Consider the following 14921-nt stretch of genomic DNA (forward strand, 5'->3'; position numbering starts at 1 on the left):
ATATGAATGAATACAATTTGAAATGTGTTAACAAGGAAAATTATGAATAAAAGATAACAGAGAAAGAGACTGAGACTGTAAAATGTTTTGCCAAATTAAAGTATAAGAACATCTGTCCAATTTAATAAGAGTGATCTAGGAGTTTTAAGATAAAATGATTTGTAAATTTTTCCTTATAAATTACACGATATATATTGCAGATTTATCAAATAACAACGATGGTAAAATTGGAAGAATTTAAAGTGTTTCATCCTCTCATAATTTTGTATAAAGCCTTTTGTTTTGGGTCTAAAAGAGTACATAAAAAAATGAATATAAAACTATAAATAAATAGAAAACTACAAATAAGTAGAAATCTTATACATCATTCAAATTGGCTTGTTGTGTTGGATAACCTATTGTTCATGTTTATCATTTACTGAAATTTTGATATTGATATTTTTTATTTTGTAGTATTATATATTGAGATTTCCTTTTTTTATCCTTTGTTCTAAATTTGCTTGACATTGTATTTTAATTTATTGTTTTTGAATTTGTTACTGTAATAAACTTGTATACTGATGGATTTTTGTAATTATGTTTTATTGCATCTTTTATTTGTTAAAATTAGGTGATACACATGAATTAATTCACTTAACTTGCCAATAGGTAATTAGTTAAATCAGATTACATACTATTTAGCTGATCAATAAGGGAAAGAATCGTGCTGAAATCTAAAAGAAATATTGAAATCTACTGGATAAAATCAAACGAGTCCTAGAATAGAAAGCGTATGTTTAGAATATAAAGGAGGTCTGTGATTACTGAAATAGATCAATATACATTCCTTGAATTCATCTTAGTTTGATAATGTTGGTTACATATCATCCCAATAAATAAAGGGAAGAAAAATGAGGGAAGTGACACGGATTATACAACAAACCTATCAACAACATATTACAACCAAAAATGACGAAGGCTTAACTTCTGTTCAACCTTGTCACTTGGTAATATAAATTATTATGAACTCAAATGTCAGCTGTGAACCATGATTCACGAAGCAGACATCTAAAGTGATAAGTGGTTTATGATTCTACTAAATCTAGCTGAATGTGAGAACCTTGTACCCTATAATTCCAGTGCCAGCTTCCACTTTCCATCATATCTTGATCAATTGGATCCAACTGGATTGCTAAACCTGAAACGCAAATATGAACTTAAATCAGTATTCTATGACTAGACAGAACAAATAATTTGACTAAGAATAACAACAGTAACATTCTAAAAAATAATCATGATAATATTATTTCAGGCAACCAAAGCAATAAGGAACCAAGCCAAATAAATTTTAAAAGTTGAATGGACCTGGGCTTCCCGGCATGATTTTCAGTCTGTGGCCATCTGGAACTTCGAACACATGATTTCCCTATATTAGTTAAATAACAGAAAAATAAGCTCGTTAGGTATTAGTTTATAGGTATCAAATATCCACCAGAATTAACGAAAGAGCAATTTTATTTTACTTAATTTCTAGGCTATATGACACTAACTGAAGGCTTTGTTATGAGAGGCTCTGCTCTGGTACTTTTATACATTCATATACAAATGACTACAGGGTCAGTTTAATACTTAACAAACAGTGACTCAGTAAATTCTAAACTCGAAATGAATCCTTTGGTTAGAAAAAGTATGTGTCCCAAGACTGATATTGTTTGGAACAATTTGTTTGGGTATTCATGAAGGGAATAAATCCTGCTTTGTCAAGCAATTCTAGGCCGTTGTGAGTATCCTACCATGCACATCCACATCCACATCAAGGCAATTGGTTTGGATTCGATGAAAGCTCTAACTTACACAGTATGAGAAATTATTGGCTCAAATCCAATGAGTGGGCAGTATTGTAAGCGGCACTTTTTTCAACAAATTTTAGTGAGAACAAAATCCACTTTTAAAAACGTTAACCTGTAAGACAACATCAGTAGCCTCAAATTCAGCATTTCCATGAAGTATGATCTGCAGCATCTCAGATCGCTGCACATCATGTTTCCAGTATATGTTTCGACCACAATTCCAATCAATTCCCTTGTTCAACACCTTGACATTTTGCAATTTACATTTTCCACACCTGGCATGATAACAAGATAAATGTGTATAATAATGTTAGATGTTTGCAATCTTAATTAATTTTATGGCTTAGATCTTGAGATCTTGAGGTACGATCAGGTTGATAAAGGATCACAATAGTTTATTAATACAGAAAGAACAATACCTTTGGCCATAATGTAGTATGGATTCACCGCTCTCATTAATCTTCATTGAGCCCATAACATTCTCAGCTATAATGATCAGGCTTCCATTCAGCTGGAATAAAGGGACAAATCACAAATATCAGCCCACTATCTTAGAACTTCATGCCACATAAGTTATCAAAAACTATTGGCGTAGTACCTGTACATTCCTCCAAAAAAATTCTGCAACCTCTATTTGTAACTCAGAGCCCTCTGACACGGAACCACCATAAAACTGATCACAAAAAAGAATGACATAATAATTGAAACCTTTATATATAAATGATGATCAACAATTCACACTAGTAAAGCCGTAGAACAGTCATGTTTCAAGCAAATTGTATTGAAGAACGGATTACAGCCAAACAATAGGAAGAAAAATTTGTGTAAAAAGGTTATGTTCATGTCCTGTCATGTGTTTTAAGAAAACACTAGTGGAGAGAAGACTGAAAAAATGACCTATATAAGGGAACACTTGAGACCAATATGTTTAGAGCACACAACCATTTACTGATAGAATTCAATTAAACTTCCATACTTCAAAATTTATACAAACAATATAATATAAAAATGACAACTATTGATGAACGACTATTGAAAATAACATAATAATACAGGGCTACCTTTTGCTTAGTGACTTCCCAAAGAGGACCAAGAGCAGGATGCAGAAGGATGAGAAATGGTGGTCCTGAATCAACATAGTTCTCATTAGCTTCAATCTGCAGGAGAGAAAAAACATAACAAAATAATTGTAAGTACCTAGAAAAGACAGTTATCCTCCCTTTACAAACTTACATGTATTACCAAATGATCGAACAATAAAAAGAAGGTTTTGCAGTAGCATACTAGTATAATATGAAATTGTACTTAACCAAACTAAATGAAAATGAATCAATAAGCATAAAACACGTTAGTAAGCATATATATATACCTCAGGAAGTCTTATATCACATTGTGAGAGAAGATCGTGAGCATTTCGTAAGATATCCAAAAGAGCACCATCAGGTGTCTGCATAAAAATGCAAAACATATTATAGATATTTACGAACAACCATCATTACAACTCCAATACATAAATTGTAGGTTTTGTCCTGGTAATATATGAGGAACATAAAGATAATCCTAGCAATTCAAATAACCCCTAGTTTAGTTCTTAAGCTTTCATTATTGTTCAAAACATGTTAGTAAGATATTCAGATAACACCAACTGCTGAGTGAAGCGAGCACTATCCAACTATATAAGGAAATATTAGGAACAAACCTCATAAGGAAGAGATTACAAGAGTACAAGGACGATCAAAAACTTGAAATGGAATCAACATAATGGAATATCACATGTACTTTGTTTAGCGTCCCAATCTATACCAAATAAAAATGATATTTCAGAAATGCAGTAAGTCAAACCTGGTGCAAAGACTTGTCTCCGTGCCTTCTTTTTTTCTTGGCAGAGGAGGTAACTCTCCTTCTTTCATTATATACAATAAAAGTATCTAGCTCATCTGCTCAGGAGTAAGGTTTTGTTAAGCTCAACTAAATGGAAATGAAGTATATGGTTTGTCAGATCAGACAAACACTTGCATGACATACCTTCCACGTCATTATAACATCTAGATGAATACGAATTTGAATAATTGTCAGCTATATTTTGCATTGTGCACTCAAGTCTACCACCCGAGACGCTAGTGAATCACAATGAAAAAGGATGAGTAAGTTGTAAATGCAACAAAAGAATCAGCAATATACGCAGCGTACTTTTTTAGTTTAGGAACCTAATTACATTTCTTTTTTACTTAGGACCTAATTTGAAAATTCACAAATAGTTTAGACAACAACTGAGTAATTTAACCAAAAAATTAACCTCGAGAAGTAAGAATAAGAAACAAATAATCACTGTAGAAAGAAAAGATGAATTTATTTTAAAGCCAGGAAAGGAAATCCATCAATTTCAATTTGTGGTCATCATGCACTCAAAATCAAAATTTTCTGTTTCTAGATATTAAATGAATATAAATTAGTGTCTGATAAAGAATAATAAATGAATATAAATTAGTGTCTGATAAAGAATATATGTTATAAATGTTTCAGTAGCTACTGCAGTTATTAACACATGTATCCATTTTGAAACTTTAATCAATAAGAAAAATGGCAGCCCAATGTACGAGGCTACCACTAAGTAGGGTTTGGATAAAGTAGACATACACAGCCTTAATCCCACACAAACAGAATTTTTTTCAAAGATTTGAACATGGGACCTTTATTTAGGTCACAAGGCAGCAACCTTACAGTTGTGCTAAGTTTCATTTTCAATTTAATGTATAAAACAAAGCAAAGTAACTGCATTGATAAATTCAAAGGGAAAACACATACCTATGACGTCTACCAAACTGATCTGTGTAAACTATTGGCTTTCTTGTATTTAGCACCATTCCAGGTAAACTATTCACATTCTTACTTGATCCAACTAGCTCCGCAGAAGGTAAATCAACATATAAGATGTTTGTATTGGCTGGGAACTCTGCCTGCAAACTTGATTATACAGAATGAAGTTGATATTTGGGTCATCCATTCAAAATTAGAAGGCCTAAAAGACAAAATGAGTAAAGATTCCCAATAGAATAAATTGAATTCAACACCATCAATTCAACTGAGACAGAATTTTAAGCAAACAAAAAATTAGTCTTTGTTTTCAACAAATAAGATTAGAAGAACAGAAAACAAGGCTCCAACTACGCATTCATGTTTCTAGAGAGCTAGGATTAAGTTTTTAAAATGCACTTGATTATTTTGATTACATATGATATGACTATTGAACTGTTTGATAATCTCCAGAAGAAAATAAATTTATTATATCAAATGCTTTCTTTTTAAAATTGAAGGGTATGGTTCCCCTGTGGATGTAGGTTTATACGATGCTTGCCATTCTCAATATTCATACAAATTTGGGGATAATGTGTCCTTAATCATCAAAGTCATTCGTTTGTAATAATATGCCTAACTAGAAGAATACATAGCCTAAGCATGGGCAAATAATTTAAAGCTGCACAATATATCACAGAATCTGGAAACCAAATTCGAACATATTAAGTCAGTTTAGCGTATGAAAGCCCAAATTACTTTTTAATGTGAAACATTGAAATAAATCAAGTCCAGGAAAAACACACCTTTCTGGAGCAAGAGGTCCAGTTGTAATTCCAAACTTGTCAAACTCAGTGTACTCAACACAAGAAACGCCATATTCCCATTTACCATCAAGACTCTTCTTCTCCATCAGCACATTAATTCCTTCCGTGGCGCCCAATATCCGTTTACAAGATGCAAATCCCAGTTTCTGTTAAACAAACACATTTGAGAAAGTGCAAACAATATTGAGATAAATTACAGAGAACAGAGTCTTTCTTTTTCTTAAAGATCTTCAGGCAAGATAAATTATTAAATAGGGATAATGCTGCAAGCAAACAGTGCACTTAAAGGATAAACAGTTTGACTGTGGTAGTATCTAGTTCTTTTCCAGTGTATATTATACACCAAAGTTGCAATTATCTGTCATTAGTTGATTTACCAAAACCTTATACATCAGAAACTTTAGACTTGCTAAGGAACTACACATGATAATAAGATATGATTTACCCTTTCATCATAACATGTTTTAACCTTTGTCCATGTACATATAGTGCTAGAAAAGGCTGAGATTAACAATTGAAACAACCGATACCTACCTTTCCGTGACGTAAACCAATCCCTGCTAAGGCTAGGAGGGTTAAATCTGTAGCGGCCACAACGTTACTGCAAGGTCACCAGTATTGTAAATGCAAGATTCACAAAAGCAAACCCAAGAAATATCAATCACAACAACAGACCTGACTTGGCGCAGAGTTGCACCTTTTCTTCCTTGAGAATAAAACCATTTGAAGATGCCTTTGTCATGTGCAAGTTTCCATATGACACCATGACCACCAGGCTTGCTCAAGGGACTGAAAGGTTTGGTGACCAGCCACTGACCTTCTTCTGCACCAACAACTGGAACCAGAGGCTGCCAATTTACAAAATTATATTTTAGAGATTGATAAAATAAGATTCCCCTTCCGAGAAGCCATGGCATAGATTTATTTAGAACCTGCTCAAAAAGTTGGAAAGTTGATCGACCTCTCCCAAACCATGAAAGTCTTTCACACAGAGAAGTGACGTGTTTGTGGTTGTTCTTTGCAGAACTTGTCATTATTGCAACGGGTGTGATACATTGTTTATTGTATATCTTGAAGTACAAGAATTCTCTAGCCTTCAAATGTGAAATTGAAGAATTATATATTTCAGAGCCCAGCATAAAAACTCAATCTTGGTTTTATTATAAAAGAATGGGCATAGCAAGTATGACTGTGTTTGATAGCTGGAGATCTAATACCTGAAGATCTCTTATAAGACCTTCCAACAAAGTCCTTCCACAATATGGTAGCATAGCAGCAGGCAGGCATTCACCTGAGTTAGGATCAACCAAACCAAGCCTGTCGGCAGAACCTCCCAAAGGATAAATTTCGCCTAGGTCTGGCAAACCCTAGAACGACAAGATCTTATTAAATGCATGCTTTTATTTACAAACCAGGTAATGTAATTAGACTTACCTCTATACCCCATAGAGCTGCTTGAGATGCATACTCTATGTCTTCAGAAAGGTTATGCCCATTAGGTGCATTAATTCCCAAAATTTTGCATTCTTTCACTTCATGCATCTGGTGCGACCACTTTATATTCTGCCTCTCAAATGACTTTTGGACAATAAGTTCCAGCACTGTTATCTGATATCTGCAGAGTACCAATGTTAGCAAACAAACAAGTATATGCAAATTGAATTATTCCCAAACAACATTCACTCCTATTAAACCAAGTTTAAACCAAGCAAAAGCAAAATAGACTTGATGGTGTTGAGATCAAGGTTTTAAAAAAGGGTCTGCAACTGTAATTTCCGCTACAGAGTGAAGTTTTATGGGGTGACTGTGATAAGCACCCAAACATTTGTGAACCCACCCTCAAAAGCTACCTATGGGGGGAAAACCAAATATTTAAATATTCCACCAAACATCCCATAAGACAATGGAACACAGACAACCCCATAATACCGAAGTTCCTATGAGACTCCGGCTACAATTATGGCTGTATAAGCCGCATTCTACAATTTCCCACTCTATCAAGGAACTGGAACTGCACAACGTTGGTTGGGACGACAAGTAATGATGGAAAGGTGAAAGAGTTTATAAAAACATAAAAAGAGAAAGAAAAAAACTACAGGAGATTTATTCACTTTCTGTCCACCTCATAAACCAATGTCTGTTCCAACAAAACTGGAGAACTAAAAATGTTAATCCAATTAAGAAGCAAAATAGTTCCGTTTCACAATTTTACTACTACGTAACTCACACAAGTCAATATTAAAGAAGCAAAAGCAAGGTAAGTTAATTTTAGTCCATCTCTTCTCCATTTGTTCCACACTAAGCGAATGGTAAAAGTAGGAAAACGAAGAACTGACCCAATAATTCCTCCAATACAGTCATAGAATCGCTCAATTTCCGCCAAAGTCTCTAGCAACTTGTTCAATTCTATAATCTCGTAATCCCCCAACGCCATCCCCGTACCCGCACCACCATTGCCATTATAGGAATTCAAGTTCTCAATCATCTCCGCTATAGCGTAGAGCGCGCTCTTCACGGCGCTCGCGGCGGCCGCGGCGGATTCTAGCGATTCTGCTTCGTCCAAACACAGGACGTGCTCCTGCCGGGCGGCAACCACGCACTTGAGCAGGAACAGTTGGTCGGAGCTCAACCGGAGCGAGGCCAAAACCCTAGCAAGGCCGCGACCAGAGCCGAAGAAGCGCTTCACTCTGGAATCGGCGTTCAGCACTCGGAGCTTCTCGACGAGAGTGGCGCACGCCGCAAGCCGGTCGCGGAGCGCGGCGAGGCGTGCGATTTCTCGGTGGAAGTTGAAGTCATCCGGCGGTGGCGGCGAGACCTCCAAGGTCTCGGTGGAAATTCGAGCGACTCGACAACATGTAGAGAGAGAAGAGGGAAGAGAGAGAAATTTGGAGAGAGTGAGAGAGTGGGAATAAGAATGAGAATGAGAAAGAGAAAGTTTGGAGCGGAATGAGAAGACGAAACGGTTATTATGGGGAAGAAGAGAAGTGGAGTGAAGCATTGTTGAAGGTTGTGTTGTGTGTTTGAGTTGGAATATGCAATTGATTATTAATAGAGTGAATAACGATGAATTTGAAGTTGTGCAGGATAAAGGAAAGGGAAGATACCAGAAGCATATACCAGAAGAGAAAGAGCATAACAATAAGGAGGGAAATTAAGTGCTTTCTTAACCGTCCATCAACTTGTTGCATGTGTTCTCCTTCTGTGCCCATTATATATACCTCTTATCTTCTTTCTCTCACATACCTTACTGTCCACAGATACATTTTTTCGGCTAAATTATGTAATAAAGATTAAAACATTATAACATGTAATTCATGTTTGTATAGTAATTCATATCACCCCACTCATATTTCTATAATACTTTTCATATCACCAAATTGATGTAAGTAACACTAATTTATGTCCCTTGGTTAAATGATTCAGAATTGGAGCTATGATAATACGTCATTGTTATATAAGAAATAAATCATATCTTGAAGTACTTACATTATGTGGTAATTATAGCTTTTTAATTCTTTAAATATTTATCAGTTTTATTAAGTATTAAGTTCTTTGAAAAACTAATTAATCATTTGCAGTAAGCTACAGTATTAACTTAAACGTCCAAGGCTGAGAGAACTCGTGATATATTTAAAAGTGAAGGTTAATGATAATCACATGATGCCTACACATGCAGTTATCCACTAGTAGAGAGACAGTCATGAGTCATGGACATCTCAGTCTCCATTTTTCTCCATTTTGAAGCGAAACCACAAAACAGCTTAAGATAATTTGGTGTGATCATCGACCAAGTCAAACGTTTATATGTCAAAATATTGCTTTATACAGTTAAATCCTTAGGATTCAACTTCTCTAAGCCCCATTTCGAAACAATTGGCTGTTCCCATCATTATGTAGATGGCCTTCGCGGTTTATCACAGATCAAAGACATTTAGAGTACATTTTTAATGAATGAGAAAGACAAAGAAACTTTTTAAACTTTCTGAAATAAAGAGGCTACTCTGCCCATAAATATTGACAAAAAATCAAAATCTAACTCAAACCGTGTATAACCACGAAATATACAAGTACACTAGAACAAAACCCAATTGTAGTCTCACCATTTCGAAGACAATAGGGATAAATATCCACAAGAATGATCTCAACCAGTGTTAGCGATTTATTTAATTTAAGTTGAACAAACAAAGTATGAGAATTCTCAGGGCCAATCGAGGCCTTCTAAAGTTGCATCATTTAGAATTTCATACACCATCGCCATACAATGAGCATCAGCTTAAATGCTATGATCCTCAAGGGAATGTCTACTCCAGAAACTGATCCTAAAAATCCTCTACGCTGAAACAGTGTCCTTTCTCGATTTTCAGTCTGGATTTTAAACGATAAGGAATAGTACTAGCCATCCATTGATAGACAGCAAAAATGTTTAATGCTTGAGAGTAAAAGAAAAAGAAAAAGAATCTGAATTTCGAAATCTGCCTCTAAGAAGGAGCTGAGAAGCTGAACCGAAATCCTGTCTTCCCACGATCATGTTCATTCTGCTTGAGTACGTAGTAGAAGTTACCCTGAAACAATGGCAAATGTGAAAATGAAAATTTCATTTGGTAAATAACAACAAATAAAAAATAGGAAAGAAGACCAGGTGAGGGGGCAGGGGCACATAAGAAAAGAGATTGAATAACTCTGCCGAACTTTGCCAATCTTGTAACCAAAACTGTCTGTTTCCCTAAATTATATTATCAGCAGTTGAAATAGTTAAAAAGTTATTTAAGGGGATTTGCAACAATATCAAAACTTGGAAAAAATGTTGGCGGAGATAATTTTATAAGAAAAATACTAAGTGTTAAGTTAATAGCCCCATTTATGGAAAATAAAAAGAAAAATTACACAACTTGCCCAAAGTCAAAATATAACAAACAAGACTAACTATCTCAAAGATTTCTTCAATCAAAATCATATCCTCTCTGCCCTTCCCAAAAAATATGATTGGATAGTTTGACCATCTCCTCAATTATATACAAGAGTAACTGAAACATTAACAAACCTCTAGGCGAAAAAGTTTAGTAGGAACAACAAATCCACATCCAACTGAAGTTCGAAATGATTCTAAGAACTTGCGAGGTGAAAATCGCTTATATTCATTCTGAGTCAATTTTGCAGTATTTCCAGCACCAGCAAAAAGATGACCATGGATTCCATGATTTCTCAACCACCTAACCGGGAGATCAAAAGACAGGTCTGCAAATGCAGTAACAGCAAGATCTCCTCCAATGAAGTCCCATTTAGAGGAATCATCATTGTCATCAATAATTTCATCTCTAACTCTCCTTCGTGGTTCAGTAGGACCTAATCCCCTAGTTTTAAATCCCCACAATGTTATTGGCCCTCCTAGGGTGCAAACTGGAGAGAAATCACCACCCAAATAAAACCTTTCAGGAAGAGGAGATGGCTTGTTCATGAAGTCATGCCCCCATGGAAAAACGGCACCAGCTGAAATCCCAAGGTTAAGAGCTGTATTATAAAATCCAAAGGGGATGGCACAGCGAACATCAAATTCCTGCATTAAAAGAATCGAACAAGTTAGTTAAGAAAAGAAATATATCTAAAATGAGCAAAGAAAAACAATATTTTTGACAGTTGAGGGTTTTTACCACAACTTGTTATACATATGTTAAGATTGCCCCATTCCCAACATTTTAAAAAAATGTGTACATATTTTCCATCCCCGTATATATTATTTACCACAACCAAAACAATTTCCAGGCAGATGGTCACAAATTGCATTTTATACAATCAAGTTCTTAAAATATGATTTCTGAATCACACAACATATATAGCACCTATTAAAGTTGTATAGTGCCAATATTTTTCAAATAGTGGGAATAATCAATTGGTTGCTCTTCAACTTGTACGAGCATTATCCTCCTACTAAAACAAAGCTTGGGCATTCCTTCATTTTGTGGAAAGGCCACACTTGATCAAACAAGCACCCCATGCACTGTCTACACAACCGGAAAATTTAAAACTGAATGATGTAAGTGCGTACAGGAAAAGAAGAATATTTTTACAGACATCACGTTCTGTATTTTTCAAAATGTCCAAGAAGATGAACTCTGCCCATACCCAAAAGAATATAACGTTTTAAACCCAGTTTCTAAATGCTTAATTTAAATCTAACTGGTTGGAATATTTAAAGGGTAAAGAATGAGAACTTACTCTCTATAGCTCCAAATAATACATATATTGGTACAAACAAATAGATTCTAATTAGAATACCCCAAATAGGAGTTACAGGGAAGTAAATTCGGGAATAAAAAATTGTGCAAAATCAAATCCTCCTAATTGCATTAATCAATCAATTAATTACAAATATATAGTTATAACAATAAATTCCTTTAAAATGTCTTGTCTTCATCAAATTAGAAAGTCTAACACCCCAAAATAATTTTATCAATTACTACACTGGTATCCATCACTTGATATAGATTATAAAGTTGTATTCATGACATATACAAATGCATTTAAGCAGATTAATTAGTGGACAAGAAATTGATCTAATTGCACCTGGCGTAGAAATCGCAAGCTCCGATGATCTGGTGTAAGGCCACCAAAGTGAGTAGTGGAAAGAAAAGCATATCCCTTTGTAGGCCTAATTGGTGAGTTTCTCCTGTCAATTTTAAATGTATACTTCAAAGATGATAATAAACCATGCCCAAGCTGCCTCCTTATAGACCTGGATGACATTTGTAATGGATCAGTCAAGGTACGCCATCCAAGAGTGTAGACTAAGTCATGGTGCCTGGTTGAGATTAAGCCAAGAGACAATCCTAACAACTGTTCTTTGTATGAAGAAAACTCTTGCCAATCTTGGGAAAGCATGGAAAGTCGTGCTACAAGAGGAGTTAACAACCCTTTCAGTCTTGGAGCAAACACTCCTACACTCACCTCTGTTGCTTGGCTGCCACCATAAGCCAAAGAGGCATCCCATAGATCACCATAACCTAACAAGTTTTTGTACTTAAGACCCCCTTCAGCAGTCCACGAACTTGTCTACAAGAGTGTTGCAACAATTCCAAAATGAAAACATATGCATATTAGCTTATTAAGACCAAAAAATATTCATCAGACCAATATACAGCTTCCAATAAAAACAAGGCTGTAACAGAAACTTTCTACTCCCCCACAAGTAAAAGATTATAGCTGAAAACTCATAGTCATGATCAGATCTTTATATTTTATCAACAAGAAATAAATCAGATCTTTGTCCCAACCTGATCGTTTTAAGAATCCCAACAAACAATTATTATATAATGCAATTACTCGTACATTGTATCTTGAATTTATTATTGACAAAAGCACTAGAAGGAACCATTAGAAATTGAGATAACCATTCTAATTGACCTAAAGACACAACCGACTCCACCTATGGAAAGAAAAATCAAGTTGGAAGTCAGAATTTGGAGTTTCTTCCTAATTTAGACCCATAAGTACACCCTTTCAAATATTTCTCATCGGGGCAATAAGCAGGAAAGTCAACTTCCCTTAAATCCCTGATACTATAATATGGGACAAGCAGGTCAGTATTTGTCTAATGCCTCAGTTGATAACGGTCAAAGATCATACTAGAAGATGACATTGACCTCCTAAGAGCAAAAAGAGTATGTGTTTTCTTTACAATTTAGCCAAACCATGAGTTTATGGAAGAACAGAAGATCAGGAAATGACACTTTTCCTGCAAAGATAAACCTAGTCCAAGGATGCCCAAATAGTTTTTTTCTATAAAATGATTACAGATTTCCTCTTTGGTGTTTGCACTACAGTACAAGCATCTGAAATGAAAAGATACAACCTCAGACCTACGAAGAAATGCATTCTCATATAAACTATTATTAATCACAAATTCTTTGAATGCTTCAAATAAAGCTACCATCGCTCAGAGACTCACATTGAATCAATTCAATCCAGAGCAATCACAACATCGCACAGGAGAATAGAGAGCGAGATTGTACCGAGGGTTTGGTGTAAACGCCGAATTCGCCAGAGACTTTGTTGGCGGTCTCGACGACATCGACGACGACATTGGCGGTGTGAGGCAGCTCCGGCGGCCCGGCCTGGAGAGTGAGCTCGGTGGACTCGAAAATCTCAAGGCTGCGGAGCCTGGCGAGGGCGATTTCGGAGGCGCTAATGAGCTCCTGCACGGTGGCGGCGTCCTGGAGAAGCTTGAGCTCCGCCTCAATCACCCAATCCTTGGTCTTGGTGTTGCCGCGAATCAGCACATCGTGGACGCGGATAGGGACCAGCTCCGAAGCCAAACGCCGGGAGAGGGTTTCCAGCTTCGAACGCTGCTCGCGCAAACTCGACAATGAGGATCGGTTGTTCCGATTGTACGGCTCGTGCGAAACGACATCGTCATGGCTGTCGTCTTCTTCCTCTTCCTCTTCGTCCTCCTGTTCGTCGATTTCTTCGTCTTCGGCACTGTTAGGGTTTGGAGAGAAGGGAGGTTGTTCGTTTCTTTCCTCCGAGTTTTCCATTGATCGGATTCTGAGGCAGTTTGCGTGGTGAGTTTGAGAGATGGAATTTTCTCTTTGAGTGTGAGCAAGTAAAACCAACCCAAATCAAGTTTTTTTTTTTTTGCACTTTTTTGAGTGACCAGTGTCTATATTTCTAAAACTGCAAATTATTATTTTAACTAATTCTTGTAGTAAAAGGAATATTATAAAATTTAACTTTAATTCTTAATGAATTAAAATTTTATCACCAAGTAATTTAAAATCATTAATAAAAAATTGTTTTGATTAAATAAATATGCCATCTCATTGTACATTCTTAATTTATTAAATATGTCAACTCCGAGTAATTGAATTAATTTATATTTTTAGTTTAATTGCATATTAAGTAAACCCATTAAATTTTTATAGTGATTAATTTTAAATTGGGAATTGGACTTTTTATTTATAAATAAGTTTGATAAATCCAAATAAATTCATTTTTTAAGAATCAAACAAAAATTTTGTTGTGATTTTTTATTAATTATTACATAGAGAGGTTTCCTATACATTAATGTATTCTTATGCAACTATTTAATTGATATAAGTTAATCACAATAAAATATGCTGTTTATACATTTTACTGATAATGAATGTACTCTTTTTAGATTTTTTTTGGAGTGTATTAATTCAAACCCAACAAAATTTTGTTTCATCAATCTAATAATTTTCAACCTGCACTCAAATAATTTTTGAACTTCTAATAATGCCCTTATTTCAAAATTGAAAATCAATAATTAAAAAGTATATTTTAGAAAATTAATTTCATAATAGATTTTTTTGGTGTTCCAAAAATAAAATTCTAGTTTAAAATTAAAAAATCAAAATCTTATCATGAAAAAAATTTGAAAAAAATCCAAAAATATAAAAATTCAAAAATATGTTACTGTTCTAAAAAATTGAAAAAATATAATCTCAAAAAACATTCC

The 14921-nt window shown here is 35.0% G+C and overlaps 2 protein-coding genes across 4 annotated transcripts; both read right to left on the reverse strand.

The window, feature by feature from the left end:
* Window positions 1-775: 775 nt before the first annotated feature.
* UGP3 (UDP-glucose pyrophosphorylase 3) lies at window positions 776-8722 on the reverse strand. 3 transcript variants are annotated; one of them, XR_016515182.1, is made up of 17 exons: window positions 7786-8637; window positions 6884-7064; window positions 6667-6816; window positions 6382-6543; window positions 6125-6297; window positions 5984-6050; window positions 5429-5595; window positions 4635-4786; window positions 3855-3946; window positions 3672-3766; window positions 3199-3276; window positions 2891-2986; window positions 2428-2502; window positions 2249-2340; window positions 1942-2104; window positions 1345-1405; window positions 776-1177 (listed from the first exon to the last, which is right to left on the reverse strand). XR_016515182.1 is itself a non-coding variant. In XM_090294542.1 (17 exons), the coding sequence occupies exons 2-17, from the start codon at window positions 6894-6896 to the stop codon at window positions 1065-1067; spliced, it is 1746 nt and encodes a 581-aa protein (XP_090150668.1). In that variant the 5' UTR covers window positions 6897-7064; window positions 7786-8722; the 3' UTR covers window positions 776-1064. The 3 variants fall into 3 exon arrangements, 2 of the variants coding, with proteins under 2 accessions (XP_090150668.1, XP_068474236.2); XM_090294542.1 differs by having other exon boundaries at window positions 4635-4793; window positions 6667-6806; window positions 7786-8722; XM_068618135.2 differs by having other exon boundaries at window positions 4635-4793; window positions 7786-8722.
* An 863-nt stretch (window positions 8723-9585) lies between these two features.
* On the reverse strand, window positions 9586-14112 carry LOC137815095 (uncharacterized). The gene is made up of 4 exons (XM_068618136.2): window positions 13456-14112; window positions 12011-12496; window positions 10491-11003; window positions 9586-10011 (listed from the first exon to the last, which is right to left on the reverse strand). Exons 1-4 carry the CDS (start codon window positions 13975-13977, stop codon window positions 9928-9930), a joined length of 1605 nt encoding a protein of 534 aa, XP_068474237.2. The 5' UTR covers window positions 13978-14112; the 3' UTR covers window positions 9586-9927.
* Between the last annotated feature and the right edge of the window lie 809 nt (window positions 14113-14921).

This window comes from Phaseolus vulgaris, chromosome 1 (genome assembly GCF_051622355.1).
Source record: "Phaseolus vulgaris cultivar YP4 chromosome 1, ASM5162235v1, whole genome shotgun sequence".
NCBI lineage: Eukaryota > Viridiplantae > Streptophyta > Magnoliopsida > Fabales > Fabaceae > Phaseolus > Phaseolus vulgaris.

Excerpts from the sequence above, each read along its gene's own strand:
- LOC137815095 (XM_068618136.2), bottom strand. The coding sequence starts at position 13,977 with ATGGAAAACTCGGAGGAAAGAAACGAACAACCTCCCTTCTCTCCAAAC. Across the intron at positions 11,004-12,010 it reads GCTTGCGATTTCTACGCCAG|GAATTTGATGTTCGCTGTGC; the intron begins GTGCAATTAGAT and ends CTTTTAATGCAG. Across the intron at positions 10,012-10,490 it reads CTAAACTTTTTCGCCTAGAG|GGTAACTTCTACTACGTACT; the intron begins GTTTGTTAATGT and ends CCATTGTTTCAG.
- UGP3 (XM_068618135.2), bottom strand. The coding sequence starts at position 8,447 with ATGCTTCACTCCACTTCTCTTCTTCCCCATAATAACCGTTTCGTCTTC. Across the intron at positions 6,298-6,381 it reads CTTTCCAACTTTTTGAGCAG|CCTCTGGTTCCAGTTGTTGG; the intron begins GTTCTAAATAAA and ends GTAAATTGGCAG. Across the intron at positions 1,178-1,344 it reads AATCATGCCGGGAAGCCCAG|GTTTAGCAATCCAGTTGGAT; the intron begins GTCCATTCAACT and ends TTTGCGTTTCAG.